Source organism: Python bivittatus, unplaced genomic scaffold (assembly GCF_059951505.1).
Source record: "Python bivittatus isolate LINGU-HERP-01145 unplaced genomic scaffold, Pbiv_v1 ctg000480_np1212, whole genome shotgun sequence".
Taxonomy (NCBI): Eukaryota; Metazoa; Chordata; class Lepidosauria; order Squamata; family Pythonidae; genus Python; species Python bivittatus.
In genome coordinates, this window is record NW_028277075.1 from 25,914,639 (window position 1) to 25,934,969 (window position 20,331).

The window sequence follows — 20,331 nt, forward strand, 5'->3', positions numbered from 1 at the left end:
CATCTGCTAGAGAATTACATTTGCCAGGTCCCAGGAGGTGGGCATTCTCTGCCGTGGCGCCCGCCTTGTGGAACCTTCTCTCCCCAGAAATGAGGTTAGCCCTATCCCTCTTGGCATTCCGCAAGTCCTTCAAGACCTGGCTATGTGATCAGGCCTGGGGCTCCCAGGGGACCAGGGAGACTTTGCGATGACTCCCATATTAATTTTATACCCTCCTATTTTGCGTGTTTTTACAGTTTTTATGTGTAATTGTTTTTATGTATTTATTCTTTTTAATTGTTCTATGCCACCCAGAGTCACCTTGTGTGAGATGGGCAGCTTTATAAATATGATGATGATGATGATGAATAATTAAAAAAAATGTACTAGCAGGTTCAGCTCAAGGGGAAAAGCAAGTATTCAAAGCCAATCCTGTGAACGCCTGGTACTGAGATCCTGTCTTGGTATCTGGAGGCTGTTAGGGGAAAACAATCAAAGCTTAATCTCAGCAAGTTGGAATGGATGTGGGTTTGAAAGCCAGCTGACTCCATCTTTAGCTCTGAATAGGTGATACTCCTCTGAATGGACATGGTTCATGATCTGGGAGTCCTCTTTGATGAGAACAGTAGGTGGAGGTGGTGGCCAAGAGGGTTTTAACATAATTATATCTGGTGCACTAGCTGCAACAGAAAAAAATTGCTGACAGTTCTTGCTTTTATCATTTTCCATCTGAATTAATGTAATTCTCTGTACATGAAGCTGCAGCTGGTTCAGGGTGTGACAGCCTGGGTAGTTATGGGTGTGCTGAGGTTTGTCCTTGTGCATATTTCCAGCAGGAGCTGTAGTAACTGCCAGTTAGCTTCCAGATGCAATTCAAGGTGCTGGTTATCTCCTTTAAAATCCTATATGACTTAGGATTGGGTAACTCCGACACCACCTGCTCTGGATGGAATCTACCCATCCAATGAGATCAGGGCAAGAAGGCTCGCTAAGGATTCCTCTGCCAAAGGATTGCCATCTTCAGGGATCCTGTGCTCAAACCTTCTTGGTGATGGTCCCTTTCTTGACTCCAGATGTAAGGATTGTCCCTCCCCTACTAAGTTTTAGAATACCCTTGAGGACCTGGCTTTTCCAGAGGCATTTGTGAGATGGGATATTAACTATCGTAGGACATGGATCCAACCTTGTGATCCAAGGAGAGCTGCATGCTGTTGCACGATTGCTGCTCCTTAAAGTCTTTATGGCTTCTAAGCTATATGGTTTTACCTTTGTATTGGAGTAGACTGTAAACTATTTGGAGGGATTGGAGTTGCAAGCAAGCAAGCAAGCAAACATTAACAAGACTGTATGGAAGTTTTCTGATTTCCTCCCCAATTTGCAGAAACCATAATAGAGAAAGTTAATTTCTGAAAACTGGACTTGAATTGAGACTCATGCATCTGTTGTGCAAGAAACGATAACTTCACCCATTACAAATGTTTTCATTTCTTCACTTTCTGTACCAACACATTCTGTGTTATTATTTGAATGACATGTTTTTGATTTTTATGGAAAGCAAATGAACAAAATGAGATGCTCTGCTATTTATATTGCATTTGTATTGTTATGAACTCTCCAATAATTTATTTCTATGTTATTTGGATTACTCACATATTCTCCAATGTAAATTCAACTTCCAATTCTTCATTTTTCTGAAAATTAAAATACAACACATATGACAGACCTCTGCAAGTAACCAGGGACCTCCTTTTACCTATCACATAAGAATTTTTCTCAAGTCTCATCTTCTTTCAGTGAAAAAACATGCTCACTGAAAAAAGAGACATGAAAGGGCATTCGATACTTTCCTTAAAACAGCATCATCGTTTCCCCTCATCTGCATAGTTAATGGACTACTAACAATTAGATCAACTGCTTTGTAAAATTCAGCATTCAGACCAAATATTTGCTGTAATCCAATAGCTTGAAATCCAGTTCTTAAAACAACAGAATCTGGTCCAGCCTGTCCATTTCAATCAAAATGTGATAGAAAGTTTGGTTGCTGTTGTGGTTTTTATAGAAAAGAAAAACTCTTTTGAAACTTAAAGTCAAAGTAGACATTGTGCTTTTGGCAGATTGATTCAAAGTGGAAGAGTCCTTCTGGATCAGTCCAAAATCCTATATAGTCCAGCATTCAATTTCCCACATAGGGTGGCCAGACATCTGGAATTATGTCAGACGATCTAGGTGTTTAGTTTGCCTTCTGTCTATCTCCCTCCCTGATAGACTCACTTTTTGAGGGTCTTTTTTTGCCTCATTTTGCCTCATTTTGCATTGCAATGGACAGCCTGCATTGTTATCATTGTACCTACTTTAGCCTTGAAAAGGCAGAAGTATTCTAAGGATCAACACTGAATCTCTCTTTGGACTTTCCATAAAATGACTGCTTTCTTCTATTGTGGTCCTTGTGACAAAACCATGTTGGTCCTTCAATAGCGCCTCTCAAAAGAGACAATATGTGTTTACTATCTCTGGTCTAGATCAATCTTCCACATCTCGATACCCTTCAGATTTATTGGACTTGATTTCCCATCATTCCCAGACAACAGGAAGGGTCTGTATTTATTCACACTCACCACGCGATCCAATTCAAATTTCACCATTATTGATTTTCCAAATGGGATTGTAGCTATATCGAAGAAAATTACACGGTTGTCATCATCTCGAAAGAAATCTTCATCACATACTGTCAGTTCCAAGACATTCTGGAGACAGAAATGAATTTCATTATGACTGAAGCACAGCATCACAGAATGGGGGGAAAGCAAGTGTTTATCTTGTTCAGCCTTAGGTGACAAAAGCAAAATACATGTTCCCTCCCAACAGGATGACACAATGTGCTTATGTAAAGACATTCTCACCTGAACTTAGTCATAGAACTACTTTCTTAGCATCAAGATCCCATGGCTGAAAAATTACTACCGCTACTACTACAACTACAACTGGGATGTCCTGTTTTTGTTTTTGTTTTAAAGATCAGGGAAGGAGGCATTCCTCCCTTTTCCTCTCCTCCCCAGAGCCCCCTGTCCTAGTCTAAGTCTTTGTGGTTTGTATTGTCAAAGGCTTTCACGGCCGGAATACGATGGCTGGTGTGGGTCTTCCGGGCTGTGTGGCTGTGTTCTGGAAGTTTTGTTTCCTAACATTTCGCCAGCATGCTGGGGAAACATTAGGAAACAAAACTTCCTGAACACAGCCACACAGCCTGGAAGACCCACACCAGCCATCTTTGTGGTTTGCTTGTTTTTACAAAAATTGCACTTTGGGAAAAGAGAACACCACGTTTTAAACCCTGGAAGCATCTTTAAGTATTGGTTGTTTACCTAGAAATCTGAAATAAGATATGGGAGCTTTGTTTGTTCCGAGATCCAATCTATATATTTGCAAAACCAACCTTCCCCAACCTACTTTCTCCAAGTTTTGTTGGTCTGTCCCATATTCTTTAACCAGTGTAGCAAAGGCTGACTGATGGAAATGGGTGGACAAATGGCAAAAGTGAAGAGACGGGTGGGAAAAATGATAAGAAAATGCCATCCTCTAGCAATTTCCTTCCAAAGGAAACTAGTGCAGGGTAAATACTCTGAGCCCAAATCGTAGACTCATTCAGAGAAGTGAGAACCACAATACAATATATATAAACAAAGAACAAGCCTGCTGCACGGTGGAAGCAACTTTCTTTGTAAAAGGTCATTGCATTGGAAGGATTATCTAGAAATTGACTGCTCAGTGTGCAATTTAAAGTGAATGAGACTGAGAAGAAAAGGAATGGATGCTAAATAATGAAAATGCAGAACAACAACAAATACACAAAGACTGTTTTCCTGACTCACTTAAAAGGGCAGAAATATAGACTCGGCATCTTTCATCTTACCTTGACTTGACTCTGGATCCTGAAATAGAAGATTTCATTCCATATTGGATCTTTGCAGTTTGCAACTGTTTTCGTCCGAACCTTTTCTGGTGAGGCAGTAGGAAGCCACAAGGTCACATAACAATCGGATTCATTTACTATAGGTAAGAATAAAGAATAAGTTATGGTCAGACATGATCATCATTCCAGCATAGACAGAACATTTATCTTAATCTTGAATTGAGATAAATGTCAAAGAGCAGATTCAAAATCTTCAGGGATTCTACTAGGACTGTATTTCACATTCCACCAGAACTTGGATCCTGAAGTAGTTTAGACTGCATTTTCAATTCCCAGGCTGGAGTGGATAGGTCCAACCCTACTGTATTCTGATTCAGTCGAGTTATGGTTGAAATTTGATTTTCAGGAGCTTCAGGATGCTGCATTTTATTTTATTTTTATGTAAAATGCTATGGTGAGGAAGAATATATTTAATATCAATTAACAAGTTTTCTGTCATTCTAGAGATCAAGCCACCTTTGGTTGCTCTAATATCATCATCTTGGAGTGCATGTGAAGGTTCTTTAGGGTGGAGAAATCCTTTACCATTTGCTCTAAGTGGCTCCACTTGTCATCACCTTCTCATCCTGAGCCATTGTGTGATTGCCTTTTCTGAGCTATATTAACTAGCTGGCCTAACTGAATGACTGATTTATTTTATATATTATTTAATTACTTGATCTAAAGTCAGTTCATATAGGTAGGTGATACTCTAGGTATATCACCAAGGATGTGCAAAATGTTCTGCACATAAACCATCCTTTGTACAGATCAGTTGCCTTCGTGTGGAAAATGTCTGAACCCAAGCTTGCACGTTTTGGTCTGTGCATGGAACAAAATATGGTTGTTTGGGTTCATGTGTTGTCTGAAACAGGGCTATTCCAGGCAGATGTGGTTCAGGTGGGAGGAAGAGAGGGAAAAAAGCCAACAACATTGGTGGTGGTGGTGGTAGTGGAGGGAAGGGGGCAAGTGCAAGGCTGGTGCATGCTACCCTTTCTCTCTCCTCAGCAACTCCCAATGCAGCATATTACATTGCTCTCCCTCCCTCTCGGATACTGTCAATAGCTCCAGATGACATTTACTGGGAAGATTAGGTACAATTTGGATGGTGGAATATACCACACTGGCAGCTATTGTGGGGTGGAAGAGAGAGAGGGTCAATGTGCAGTAACCTTGCACTTCCTACCTGTCTAGATCTGGTTCCATCCAAACCCAGAACAACCAAAATTCACTGGTTTCATTTCTGCTAAATTGTGGTTGATCCAAAATGGTTTGAGAAAACTTTCAGATCACAGTAATTTGTTCTGGGTTTGAAACAAAGCCATCTTCCCCATTTTGGAGACTCTCCTAGGTACTAGCTAACAGTTCTGCTGCTTTCTGTCAGCAGTCTGGTGCTGACTTATGGAAAATAGGGGGGGAAAAAAACAGGACTGAGTCATCAGAGGCTGCTTCTGTTTTCAGTAGAAAAATGCTAGTATTGGCACATATGCTTGGGCAAATGATTCATAGAGATAAAAGTGTAATTAGGAAGAATTCTAGAGAAGCCTCTTGGAAATATTGAAAATAAAGTTGGATATGTGTATGTGAAAACTAGCACAAAAGGCTCACTTCTCTTGTCGTCAATGGACTATTACTAATCCTATTTCTGTTCTTGATGACTGTGGGTGAGCGTTTATATGGATGATCATAAAAAAATATCACTATGCTATATAACACTTCAGTGTTACTCTAAAGTGGTGAGTTTTCTTGTGAAAATCAAGGATTTCAATAGGAAAATAATCCAATCCAAAAACAGTGGATTAATATTAATCAGACCAGGCATGAATATATTCCAGGTGCAAATTACCATGAAGTAATCCAGGGAAGAGACAGATTTTTATTTATTTTTTTTTTAGTCTTCAGGAATGATTCTGAGGAAAGAGGGAAGAAAGACAGTAATTTCTCTTCAGGTTTTGTGTTAAGAGTCAAAAGAGGGATTAGAGTGAACTTTGTTTAAATGGACTGTTTGGGGGAGGGGGTGTCCATTATTCACAAATATCCATTAAATAAAGTCATTGTGATTTATGTCATTTGCCTGATTACATCATTATGAAAAAACTGCATCACTGGGTAATGATATCCTTATGCAAATGATACATCTGATTAGTTTGTAATTATGTCATTATACATAAATCTTGTAAAGTGGAAACTCATTACATTGTATATAAAGCCGAGTGTATGAGATCTCCTAAATCAAGATTTCATTGTACTATGTTTTGTTTGATTTCTCCTTTCCACAGAATCATAGTGTCATACTTGTGGAAGCTAGTCAGCAATATATCAATTTCTTCAAAAGATGAAAAGTTAAATCGATAGATGCTGTGATTTCAGCAATGTCATGGAAAGAGATGCCTGATATTGCTCACTCATGCTTAAAATAGACCTTCTTTAAAAAGTTCCTTGAGAAGATTTTCCAACCTGATTCCAGCTAGATATATAGGACTATGACTCCCAGAATTATGACTGGGAATTCAGAGTGTTGTACTAAAAAGTACAGTGCCAGGATAGCAAAGCATGCACTAGAATACCATCTTTCAATATTTTTATTAATAGGTGCAGAATGTTAAATCATTATCATAATTAACAATGTGGGAAGAAACCATGATTCATATCCATATCTGAATCAGAGGTAAGTTATGTTACTCCTATTTTTTTAAGGTAAAAGGAGGGTGACTCAGCATGAACCTATGAATGCACACCAGTTTGGTAAGAATAATGTAAGAGTAGTCCTTAATGGAATCTAGAAGCCACTGCTGGCATATACCTTGCCCCGAACTTCTTCCCTTTCTTCTGTGTTTGACAGCTGCAGTGTTTTGCAGTACAGAAAACAGAGGGATAAAGTTGAATGAATCATGGCCTGGGGATTACTGTAAACAAGACCAGCATCATCTGAACTGGGGCAAAACTAGAGTCATCAGGCTATTCTGGTGAGGATTGTAAATTATGAGTGAAGAAACTGCGCTCAGGGTTTATCAGGTCTATACTTATATTCTATTTTGTACCATACACATTGTAATAAGCAATCTATAAATATTTTATTTACTTATTTATCAAATTTATATAGCCACCCATCTCACAAGCAGAATGGAAGTTTGGAAGGAGTGCATTTGGAGGGAAAATGCTAATTCTACTTCTAGAGTTGGGGATTTTCCTCTTAATTCCGGCCACATGCTGGAAGAATGTTTCTTGTTTCTACCTTGGCAGCTAGAAGATGCATGGACTTCAGCTCCTAGAATTTCTGGGAGCAGACATCCACACATCTTCAAGCTGCCAAGGTTGAGAAATGCTGTACTGGGGGAATCTGCCACAAAATGCTCTCTTCCTGTTATAAAGGCAGGAGGGGGCTCTACATCAAGAACAAGGAGACATGGGAGTGCAGAGCTCTATTTCTGCCTGCAAATCCCCATTTGTAGATCTACCAAGTCTTATGGTCCCCAAGATGCCCGTCAAAAAAAAAAAAATCAGAGTTATAAACAAGGAAAAACAAATTGTATCAAGATAAACTGGGATGTTGGTTACAGAGTTGTATTTGCTATGCTTGATTTAAAGGGAGAGAAAAAGGAGCTATGGAGAAGGTGTTGGTTTCTGCTGAAACCAAACTGGAAGGTGAATCCAGGAAGGATAACAATAATGAACTCTCTTTCACCTAAGAAATGAGGCACTAACATTGCACAAGATAACAGCATGCAAGAAGGTAATTATGCATGCAGGATGCCTAGGGGAAGGAAGCAAGCATTAACCTGGCAAATCTTAGCATAGTAATTAGGAGCTTGCTTATGCCCTACATATATTTTAAAAAACCAAGTCATGTAGGGTGCTGTTATTGGTATGGATTGACACATTCAATCTGGCAACAAAGCAACTGGGAAAACACACACAGAAACAGGCACTGCTCTGATTGCCCTGTTATTAGCTCAGGTTTAAAGCACCAGGGGCTATTGCAACAAATCTGAATGTGCATTTGCATTGTTCAAAAGTCAGGTTAGATCCCACTGTGAATAAATATCCTCTCCACCCTCCCCTTTTAGTGGCTTACTGCCCTACCATCATCTTCAAGCTTCTGAGTATTCCATTAAAATAATCCTTTCAACTTTCTACTCATATTATACCAATGTGATCATTAAGGGGTGAGTTTTATGGAACGGCTAGGCTGGTTTCTTGAATAAACCATAGTGGCAAGTTTCATAAATAGAGCTATCCTTCCCCCACCCCACTGCACCCCAATAAACCATGTTGTAGTTTAGCACAATGTTTGAAACCATCTACTGCATGGAGAGAAGGTAGGTGCTCCTGCAAACATTATCTGCGGAAGTGAGACTGAAGTACTGAAAAGTCTTTATCCAGTTGCAATGTCCAAGTAGGACATTTGTTCAGGACTAATACAAATGCCAATAGCATTTATGCATATGTACAGTACTGGCTGTGCCAGCATACCTCAGGTTTGGTTCATTCTATTTCTCATCCAGGAAAGTTGCAATGCTTGCTACCTCTTTATACTCCCTCCCCGCTCCTCAAAATACTGATTTTCTGGCTTTCTTTTTCTTCATAGTCTAGTAACAACCCTATGGTTTAAACAATCCCATGTAGGAATCTTTAGAAATTACTTCGTTCTACTGCTTGCTATGGCAAGATAGTTTTCTGAACCATACTATCACTCAAGAAAACAAAACATCCTTTAAAAATATCTTGGGATGTCTGCTAGTGCACCTTTAAGGCTGCAATCACTTCCTATATTTAAGGCTTCCTGGGTTATCATTGTGACTCAGAGTTAAAAGCCAGGTTACTGTTGTTTGGTTGCTGCTTTGTTTAATTAAATGATGCCATGTTTACCTATGAACCCCTGCTGAGCATTTCTGTCTTTGCAGAAGATACCCATCACCAGCTAGAAATAGTCGCCAGGCCTGAGGCTTATGGTAGTATATGGAAAAATAGACAAGCAGTATTCAGAAACACGTAGAGTACACAAGCAGTTGCAAAGGTTCCTTGTATTATGGCAACCAGGCAGTGGCACTTTCTCCTTTTATGGAGAGGGAGAGCAGATCACAGAATCTTCCCCGGACTGGTTGTCACAGCACAACAAAGGTTCATGGTCGTCACATGAAGCTTAACCCCAAGTGCAACTCACCTTGCAAGAAACAGAAGATATTTGAGAAGAGACCAGCCAGAGAGGTTGAACATGCATCTGAGAGTCCACAGACAGCAGTGCCAATTCTCAGAAAAGAGCAGATGACCTGGATTCCAACACAAACCTCCTACATTACTGCAACTGACTGATGTTGCTCAATGACAAGTTGTTCTAAGGTTTTCTCTATTCATGTATGTATTGAGTGCGTGCACTTGTACTCTGCCTACTTTATAGATTATAAGCACTTACAGTACATAAATAAAACCATAGATATATCAAAAATAGATCAAACATCATACCGCTCTCTTCCAATACACTGGATGTCTCCAGTTTAGGAACACTGGAGGCCCCCTCACTCCTGGCCTTCCGAAGGGCCTTGAAGACCTGGTTCTGCCACTTGGCCTGGGGTGAGGAGGGAATACTTCAGGCAGGGGGATGGCTAGCCCCATAGTGGCCAGCTCTCCGCAGCCTGATTTTCCATTTTCTTGGATCTTCCTTTTTTTAGTATTGTTTTAAATTTTGGATGTTTTATGTGTTTTAGATATATTTATAGTTTTAATGTTTTCTGTAAGTCTCCCAGAGTCCCCTATTGTGGAGGAGATGGGCGGGGGAGAAATCCAATAAATAAATAAATAAATAAACACCTCCTAAACTGATAGCAGTATTCTCTGCCTTCCAAAAAGTTAGCATGGAAGGTGCCAATCCTAAATGCCGGGGGGGGGGGGGGGGGCAAGCTGTTCCTGAACGAAAGGGCTGCCATCAAGAAGGTTTGCTTTTGAACCTCCTCCCTCCTTTAAGAAATGAGCTGCAGCCTCTTCCTGTACTTGAGATTTCTGGTCCGCAGCTGTGACAGAATTAAGCAGCCAGGATGCAGTGGTTGGGTTGCTGCTCCATTAATAATTTCAGTAGTAGTTTGTCTGTATATGGAGAGCAGTTCCTGATTTGAAGGCCTAGAGGCCCACATCCCAACACAATATTACAGCAGGCTGTTTCAGTGAAAATGTGACGTATGAAATAGGCAAGTGGTTTGTTCTAGTTTTCTTTAACTTTTAAGAAAGCCCAGCATGCTTGCATAGTCACATGGTCAGTCCAGAAGGAAAAAGTCTCCCTGAAAAGATGCTGTAGGTATACTATGCTGTTTAAAGCAGTGTGTCTCAACTTTGGCAACTTGAAGATGTGGGGACTTCAACTCACAGAATTCCCCAGCCATTGATGTTGCTCAATGACAAGTTGTTCTAAGGTTTTCTCTATTCATGTATGTATTGAGTGCGTGCACTTGTACTCTGCCTACTTTATAGATTATAAGCACTTACAGTACATAAATAAAACCATAGATATAGTCCCCACATCTTCAAGTTGCCAAAGTTGAGACACACTGCTTTAAACAAAGTTGAGACACACTGCTTTAAACAGCATAGTATACCTACAGCATCTTTAGAGGCAATTTCCTGTACCAGCTGAAATATCAAAGTATGTATATACTACATTATTTGCAACCATAGATTTTAGCAAAATTCATATAAAATTACAACAATCCATATCAGTTCAATACATCCCCTCTAATATTAGCAGCACCTATTGTCAACATCTGCTTTTGTATCTTCATTGTGGCCATTGCAAACAATGCAGCTTGTTTAGTTACATGTTCATCTACATCAGTGAGTAGAAAATAGATTTTTTCTTCTAAGCTAGACTGATTCAGTTGGATTAGAAAAGCATAAAAAAAGCTCTAGGTTCCTGATATAATTTGCAATGGAATAAGTAATGGATCAGATCTTCCACCTGTGAATTATTACACATGTGTAGTTGGTAATCCTTTATATCTTCAATCCAAATAGGCTGTTGGTGTTGTTTGAAAATGAAGTTCTGTGAAAGCTTGTCTCAGGGAATGGGATGGAAGAAACTGTAATAAATATGACATTCCTTGTCCATCTTTAAAAGATCGATACCACTTGGCCAATTTAAGCTTACATACATCAAAGTAGTAATTAAGATACAAAGTAATAATTAAGATACAGGTAATATATACATCACTACTGCCACAACTGATTGCGTGAGAAATGGACACAACTGGGGCAAAATACTAACTGAACTATCCAATCATCTAGCAGAAAAGCTGGGTCTAGCTGGATCTAGGAGGATTCAGACCTTTTCAAGTCAGATTGATATCCTGTGTCTGGATATCATACATTTTCTGACCGACCATGCTTCTGACCTTCCAGGTTTATTTTCAGTTTTGTTTTGTTTTTAATCTTTATGCAATCCATCACTAATTTGAAAATTCAACCTTTCCATAGTTCTCCAAATAATATGAAACAAAAATAAATAGCTGAATGTCATAAACATACGTATTTATGAAACTGGATTTCTGTTTGTATTGTTACTGATATACTGTGAGATGTCAGGATAGGACTAGCCTATTTGGATTGACAAAATCAGGATGGCCTTGAGATTGCAGCAAGGAGATATAGAAAACTAACATGTTTGCAATATCAATATTCAGTAAGGATTTTTGGCTTAGTGTAAACCCAATTAATGGTCGTTTTTATATAGAGCATAGGTTTTCACAATGGCTATTTGTTGGTGAAATGACTTCTAGGTAATGTTCTGGGAGACAAGGCAAAAACATCAGCACGTATATAGCCACCTGCAAGGGGGGCAAGCAGCAAATTGTCCACATGATGTCACAGAGCAAACCCTATCCTTTTGACCTTGTGCACTCCTATCCAATACAAGTATGTAAATCACAGAACTTGCATTGTAACGTCATAATGGATATTTTATCACTTTACTCCCCCCCTCCATACCCTTATGAGTTTATTTATTTATATAATTTAGAGGCCAACCAACTCCAAAGGATTCTGAGTGGGTTACATTTTTAAAATGAGAAATAATAAAAATTGAAGAAACAGATCATGCATGTCCAGAAGAAAAAACCCATGCATAACAACAAAAGGACAACTGTAGGGACTCAACAACCACCCTGCCCCAAGAAGTGGGAGAACAGCCAGGTTTTCAAGGCATCCATATTCATTGCCTCACCCAGCATTAATGAAGTCATTTCACTAATAATTATGGCTTATTTGACAACAATGGTTAAGAATACCATAACTTGACATGATGAGGAAATGCATATAGTAGGTAAGTTTTAGAAGACTGGGAACTCCGTCATATTATTGCTACCATTGTCTGGAGCATGACTGGAGCTTAGCTCAAGGAAATCCAAATGAAAAGCAATTAACTTGGCCAATGTCTGAATCAAGCTTGAAATATTAGTTGGGAAATATTGGGTGAGTAAAGAAGCTTCCCCCATCACTATTGCTGTGACAGCTGACTGAAATCCTTTGGGACATTGCAAATAATATCTGGAAAGATCCTAAATTCATAGTCTGGATAAGCTTAATATTACACTCATATTCAGACCATAGGTTGAATTGGAGGTAAGATAAAGTGCCTTAAGTACAGCTTGTACCCATTTGTGTGTTTGTTTTTGTTTTAGGTTGTTTATCTTTCTGGCTTCCATAGAGAAGGAGGTAGGAGTGACCTCAAAATGAGCCCAGTATCTCTACTGCTTTCATCTCTATAATTTAATCTCAACAGGTATGTGGGGAAAGAAATGGGGCAGTGAGAGGATAGGAACATGCGGCTTTCCCATATCCTATATGTGATGGATCTGATCCTGATCAAATTCCCATATAATTTATCTAAACATGAGGGGGTGGATGTAAAGTGTTGACTGGCCATGAACTGCCAGATTGGTTGAGATACTACCTGGTAGGAATGATGACTAACAAACAGGCTGGATGTGAATTAGTGGAATATCATGCACATGGGGAAGTCTCTTAGTTTAGGCTAAGTCAATCTCAGGGCTTTTTCTCAGGGCTAAACCAAATGCTATCCATTAATCCCTGAGCCAGCAGAAAACTATGCTGGCATAAAAAATGCTGTTCCCACTAGTGATTCCTATGCAGGCATGATGCAGCTAAATGGTTCCGTCTCTCCTGTTCCACCATGCAGACACCTGCACTGGTTAACCTGATCTTACTGATCCAGGTCACTTGGAGACCTGGTGGGTATAAGAGGACAGTCCAGTTTGAAAGAACCAAAATGTTCTACTGCACAAAGCAGAATGGCACTAGAGGACAGTGCTCAGGAACTGGAGGGGAGGGAGTGTGACTGCCACAGCCTAAAACTGCCAGTAGTGCTGCGCTGATCCTGATTACAGAATGATCAATGAAGCATGTCTAAGTGCATCCATGACAGTAGCATGCTTGAGTTGAAGCTCTTGCTTTGCATACATGAGCTTTCCCTGGCATCTTTGGATATGGCCAGGAAAGATTCTTATCAAAAAGCCTGGCAAACTGCCGCCTATGAACACAGATCTTACTGCATATGAATTAAAAGTGACCTGAAAAGCTGCTGCAATTATAAAATGGTAACATTTGAATGAACCTTGGAGCTCTTTACCTGTTTTGTATATGTTGATACATGCTTTAAAAATGGCTTCCTGTATCTTTAGCAAGATAGACTTTTGGGGGCTAATATTAATGTTCAGACATATTCCATACTCTCAGTATATCATGAAACCACGATCAAGAATGAAAATACTCACACCAATCTTCTTGACGGAGATTCCGCAACCGAATAATTCTTACAGTTAAGATGTAGCATGGTGACTCCACAGTCTGCAAAACAGTGCAAAAAAGGAAGGAAGGAAGGAAGGATACACGGATGGACTCTTCAACTGACAAATGTAATTTTTCTGACTTATAATTAGGAATGTTGGTGAAACTATCTGGGCCTTGGCTTGGGGAAATCAATTATTTTGGTCTGGAAGCTGTATTACCCCAAAGTATTTATGCTTTTGAAGACTCCAGGCAGACTTGTTTTAGAGCTTTCCTCACTTGCACAAACGTGTCCTGGCAACATCTTTTTCTGCTGTGTCCACATGATGTTACCTTGCCTTCAGCCCATGGATGACACAGTCTTAAGTCACTCTTAGCTGTACTGGGGTTAAAGTAAGTATTGTTCTGAAACTGTCCAAGGATGTAACCTCCAAGTATGTAAAACCTGTTTAAGATGGCTTATTACCTTAAAGGGAAGTGATTGGCAATAATTTGAAACATAGGCAGGATAGGGATTGGCAACAGGGAAAGCAAATTTCAAATCAGTATAGTTTCTGCTGACTCAAGGATGGGTGAATAACCTTCAGCTCAACAGAGAAGAAAGGACCTTAGGAATGAAGTGGTATTACTGGGGTTAACAAATTGATGTGTGTGTGTGAGATTGAATAGGATTTTAAGAATGAAAATGAATGTGTTACACTGAAGATTATACATGTTAGTTAGCATTTAGCTGCTTCAGAAATGTAATTTTCCTGTCACTTAATACATGCATTATTGTTGCTGAATATTATATGGGATATAATTTAATGTATCACAAGCACTAACTGTGGATAACCAAGAAACAAACAAATGGATCATAGAACAAAGCAACCCAGAGTTCTCATTGGAGACACAAAGGACCAGGCTCAAATGATCCTACTCTGGACACATTATGCAAAGACCTAACTCTCTGGAAAAGAGGTTCCTCTGGAATGAGATTCCTCCCAAGATTCAAATGGTCCCTACCCTACTAGTATTTCGAAGGGCCCTGAAGACGTGGCTCTTCACCCAGGCCTTTGGCGAGGACAACTGATGTCCCTTTCTTCCTTTTCCTTGTTCCCTTTCAGGTTTGTTTTCTTTGCCATCTTTGTTCCTTTATCTTTTGATGTTTTTGTGTTTTTATATTCTTTGTTTTTAAATGTTTTCAACAATTGTTAACCACCCAGAGTTGTTGGGAGTTGGACGGCATATAAATTTAATATATTATTGTTGGTCGCACAGTCAGCCAGATGTTTAGACTGGATTTGGCATTTTTATCCACCTATCGAGTCCTTCCCAAGGACCTGGGATAGGCAGATGTTGTTGTTTGATGGTGTTAAAGGTATCATCGCAGGATATAAGATGTTAAGTGGTACTCCAGATGTTTTGGGGCCTATTTCTATTGGTATTATCTTTGCTTTCTTATGCCACAGTCATTCGATTTCTATTTGAGGTCTTTGTATATCATCATCATCATCATCATCATCAAAAATGTATAATGTTGGAAAAGGTGGAAGGAAATAAGAAGAGGATCACTAGCAGCAAGGTGGATGGACTCACTTACAGCGGCAATGAGTGTGCTGTTGGAACACCTAAAGGTCCAGATTGGGGAAAGATCCTCCTAGAGAAAATCTATCTCAGTGTTTGCTAAGAGTTGACACCAAGTTGATGGCACATAATCAAGCATGCAAGCAAGCAAGCACTGTTTGAATAGCATAAGTGACACTGATAGGAATAAGGGACAAAATATAGGCAGGAATATTAAGACAACTTCAAAAATTACTTCAGAGTAAGAGATACTGGAAACATTAAATTGTCAAGAGCAAGAAAGTCTTTGATCATGGAGAATAAGTTTTGTATACACAGTTAAGAGAAAGGTTTAAGGTAGTAATAGGACATTTGGAACAGAGCAGCAGAAGACAGAATTTGAACTTGAACTTTGTACAAATGATGAAAATGTAATTGCTAAAATGTATAAACTTTTACTGAAATTTGAAATAGAAGAAAAAGCAAAAGACTGTATGATAAAATGGGCTCAAAACTTTGGACACAACATACTAATGGAACAGTGGAAAAATATGTGGTTAAAAGGATTTAAATTTACATTGTAACTTAAAAGAATTTTTATAAAATTATGTACTGTTGGTATATGACCCTTATAAAAAAAAAAGGTACTTCAAATTTATGTTCATTTTTCCATGCCTGATGGACTTGTAAAAAAGCCAGAAATTTCTGGGTTCAAATTTACATGATATTAATGATACAAAGAATTTTAAAGATCAACATTCAACTGAAACCAGAATATTTCTTGCTGGGATTAATGGACAGTCAGTTAGGAAAGTCATGAAAGATTATTTTTATATATGATTACTGTTGCGAGACTATTATATGCACAAAAAGGGAAAGATTCTGAAATACCCACAGTGGAGGAATGATTGGTAAAGATGACAGAACTAGCAGAGATGGCAAAATTAACCTGTTTGATTAGAAAAAGATCAACAACTACAATTATCAATGACTGGAAACCCCTTATGGACTTTTTGCTGAAAAAAGAAAAATGAACTTGTAATTTATGGATCTGAAGATTAGAAAGGATAGCTTATGGAAAGAAGGAAATTATGATGTAAGCTTAGAGAGAGAGGGCAAAGTAAAAATGTATCTACAACCACTGTCAAGAAGATTGGAAGCTGCTTCTTTATAATCTTCCTTTTCCTTCCTTCCTTCCTTCCTTCCTTCCTTCCTTCCTTCCTTCCTTCCTTCCTTCCTTCCTTCCTTCCTTCCTTCCTTCCTTCTTCTCTATTTACTATTCTTTATTATCTTTATTTTCTCTTATGGTTTTTACTTTGTTAAGAATGTATTAAATAAAAATTATAAAAAATAAAGATCATGGAAAATAAGAATGATCAGAAATTGAAGTAGCTTTCACATAGTAAAATTAGACTGCCAGAAAATATGGAGTAAGTCTTCGGGTGTAAAACAGTTTTGGAATTCTAAATAGTATCAGCAAGGGCTTGATTTCTTTCCTCTCCTTTTCCTGTCTGTGTATCTGTGCAAATTTTGATGGGAATGGCTTCTACATTTTTAGTTTCTGTGCTACTCAAAATTGTGTTTCTCCTTTTCCATGCAAAAAATTGGTTCCCTGTGATTATCCTCCACCTTTACAGGCCCAATTGCCATCCTGAGAATATGCTTACAGTGAAAACCCACAAGATCTCCTCCCAGCTCTGATTCTTAATCTTGATTATTTCTGTAGAAAAAGCTGTCAGAGAATACCAAGAAAGGATAGGCAATAGGCAGAGATTATTCACCTTTCTTCCCATCCAATTCATTAAGACGAGAATGAAGTATCTGTGACCTAGCTGAAACATTAAATCTTTAAGTGTTTTGTTTTGTTTTCATTTATTGTATTCTGTGAATCCAGCCACTGCAGTTCATATCCAAGACTAGCAAGATCTTGGGTTTGAAAAGGAACCAAAGAACTAAATGCTGTTTGCTTTAAATTCTAGGGCATGTGATGGAGAGTGTGCAAATGTTACTGAGAGTTAATTTAGACACCTTACATCACAGAAATGTCATCTAGTAAATTTCATATAAGGTAACTGAAACTTGGATCAGCACCACCTTATAGAGGGGTGCATAGATAATTTGAAGACTCTGGAATACTAGCTCAACTTCCTATTAAAATTTAGTACAAGCAGGACTTCCAGGGAAGAAAGGCGAACTGGAAACGGAGCTGAGGACCATGTGGAATGAAGAGCCAGAGAGTAGACCTCTTCAGTCATGAAGAGGACTTCAAATCACCTACAAGCACTCCAGACAGTTGCTCCTCATAAGGAGACCACAAGACAGCAGTCTCTGGCTGGTTTAGAGCTCTGGGAGACAAGGGAATAACCATTTTGCGGAAACCATGGTCAGTGCCTTCAAAAAGGACACTGGGTTTGCATACTTACTTTTCTTTTGGATATTGCTTGTTAACTGCTTTTCAGCTATTAGGAACCTTTGGACTGACAAGTTTTACAGCATCAAGTGAGTTTCCGCTTCTTAGCAAAAAAAGTTTTAAATACAAGATTAAGGACTTAAAAAATATATATTTTGGAATAAGCAGCAAAAGGGTGATTAGAACTTTGATTCTGGAAAGTTACAAATGGACTAAGGGTCCAGATGGATCTGAAATAAGATTTTAGAATTAATTATAAGAATTCTTCCTGTGGGAAAATGTGTTGTTTTGAATTCTGTTTTTTTTAAAAAAACATGATAGGATGAGACGTTGAAGGTTGGACACTAGAGGGAACTAGAAGGAACTAGAAATTACAATTAAAGGAGAACAACATTTAAATTTGACTCAATACAGAATGAAGCAAGATATTTTAACATTGGACATACTGAAGGATATTTTTGAACAGTGGACTCAGAAGTTAATTTTAAGAGTGTCTGCCTCTATAAATAGATTGTGTTTAAGAGATGTTATGAAAGAGGAACAAGTTATATCTGCCAAGATTGAGACTGAACTGAAAGTGGATTTAAAAATGACAGGCTACAAGAATGATATGGAAAAAGATGCTACACTGGACATGCAAAAGAAGCCTACTGATGTCTTAATAATTAAAAGGGATATACAAATAACAAACCAAAAGAGTGTCCTGGATTACTTTTTTATATTAGATTTACAAAAGAGGCTTGTTAAAGCTTTGAAGAATTTTGTGAGAAGGGACAAAGAAAAAAATGAAAAGAAATCAAGTTCCAGGACATTATTTGAAGGGACTAAAGATCAAGATGGTTAAAAGTAAAAGGAAGGAATATAATGCTGGTTTATTTGATCAAGGTTAAAATAGATATGTTGTTATCTCTGGGAAACTTTAATGGACTTCTGCTGACCAGGACTAAAGCAACAAGGCTTTAACGATTTGTTTATAGATAAGAGATGGGATATGGGAAGAAGAGATCATTTATTGTATTTGAAGAGAAGGTGATAAGTTACTAAAATTGTTTATACTTATGATGAGGGGGGAAGTCATTTCTTTATCTATTCCTTTGCTTTTTCTTTACTATATTCTTTTTTTCCTTTCCTTTCTATTTCTTTTCTATTTTTTCTTTTCTGCACTTTCTATTTTTTATTTTTCTTTTCTTTTTTTTAGTTTGTATTAGTTTTTATCATTTTAATTGTAATTTTTAATAAAATTACTATTAAAAAATTCAAGTCAAGCAACTAACTACATTTTTCATGGTACTTGTTATGCAATTATTATTATTATTATTATTATTATTATTATTATTATTATTAATTAAATTTGTATACTGCCGAACTCCCAATGACTCTCAGCAGTTCATAGGTATGAACATGCAAAAAGAAAAAGAATATGAAAAATAAACTTTTTGACTTCAAATTTATTGTTGATTTTGATTTGAATTTGCATACTTGCTGTTTTCAAATGACATCTGTTTCAACTGTGTTAATATTGTCATGAACCACTTTGGATACAGTTTATTGTGAAAAAGTGGCATACAAATAAATTAATGGATGCATTCAGCATTTGAAGTCATGTGCTTTTTTCCCCTTAAAGCATATTTTTTATTGAATCATGCTCAGAGTAATAAACCAATTGCTGACACTGTTGCATTTGAAAGACCTAGTAAAGAGAGCCAGTTTGATCTAGTGGTTAAGGCTCCAGGCTAGAAACCAGGACACTGTGTGTTCTAGTCCCTCCTTAGACATGAAAGCTGGCTGGGTGGCTTTGGGCCAATCAGCCCAACTTACCTCACAGGGTTGTTGTTGTGGGGAGAAGAGGAGGAGGAAAGAATATTTAGTATGTTTGCCACCTTGAGTTATTTATAAAAATAATAAAGGTGGGGTAAAAAATCTAAAAAAAAAAAGTGAAGAAGGAAGGAGGAACAAGGTGCTAAATAACAATTCTTAATTGTTGCAGAATTGGGATCCATTACCTACTCCAGTCTATGGCACTGATTATTTGTTATACAGTTATGTATTTTATTCAAACACTATCTTTGGACTAGGGTTGTTGGTTGCAGTTAAGTAAAAATTAAGAATATATTTATCTATCTATGTGGATAGGTTGCTTCAATCTGGCCAACTCTATATGTCTTGCAGGTCAGTATATATACATAGTAACAATAACATATCATAATAACACAGTAGCAAAATGATAAACACCTCCTTCTACAATAAGTACATCTTTCTTTAGCACAATATTCAGGGTACTACAGCTCACTCAATGCAACAACATTACTCTAGAATATATACTTATGTCTCATTGTAGTTTCAAAAGGTTTAGATCTGCTATTTTCCTGAAAATAATTTTAAATTTTGTGTATAAACTGATATTTAGTAAAATTTAGGCAACTCCTAATATAATATATAATTAAGCCACTATTCAGCAAAAAAAAAAAAAAGTATTTCCCCCTTTTACTAAAACTCTGTCTCTCGTTTTAGATTACTAATTGCTCTGCATCTCCATTTAGAAGCCATTCCTATTGAATTTCGTAAAGCTTACCCAATTTTGTAGGTCTATACTGCTGATTTTTTATTGTATTCATGAAATTTTAATCTTTACATATGCCTAGCTTCCATAGAGATGAGCAAG

The 20,331-nt window shown here is 37.9% G+C and overlaps 1 protein-coding gene across 1 annotated transcript in view; it reads right to left on the reverse strand.

Annotated features, from left to right (window-relative positions):
• The window catches only part of LOC103066713 (cytosolic phospholipase A2 epsilon-like), a 55,954-nt gene that overhangs the window by 25,564 nt on the left and 10,059 nt on the right, over nucleotides 1-20,331 (reverse strand). Inside the window, exons 4-7 of the mRNA XM_088145062.1 lie at nucleotides 13,702-13,855; nucleotides 3,887-4,023; nucleotides 2,595-2,723; nucleotides 1,630-1,670 (exon numbers count right to left, since the gene is read on the reverse strand). Coding sequence (XP_088001188.1) covers nucleotides 1,630-1,670; nucleotides 2,595-2,723; nucleotides 3,887-4,023; nucleotides 13,702-13,855 — 461 coding nt within the window. The remainder of the gene's footprint in view (nucleotides 1-1,629; nucleotides 1,671-2,594; nucleotides 2,724-3,886; nucleotides 4,024-13,701; nucleotides 13,856-20,331) is intronic.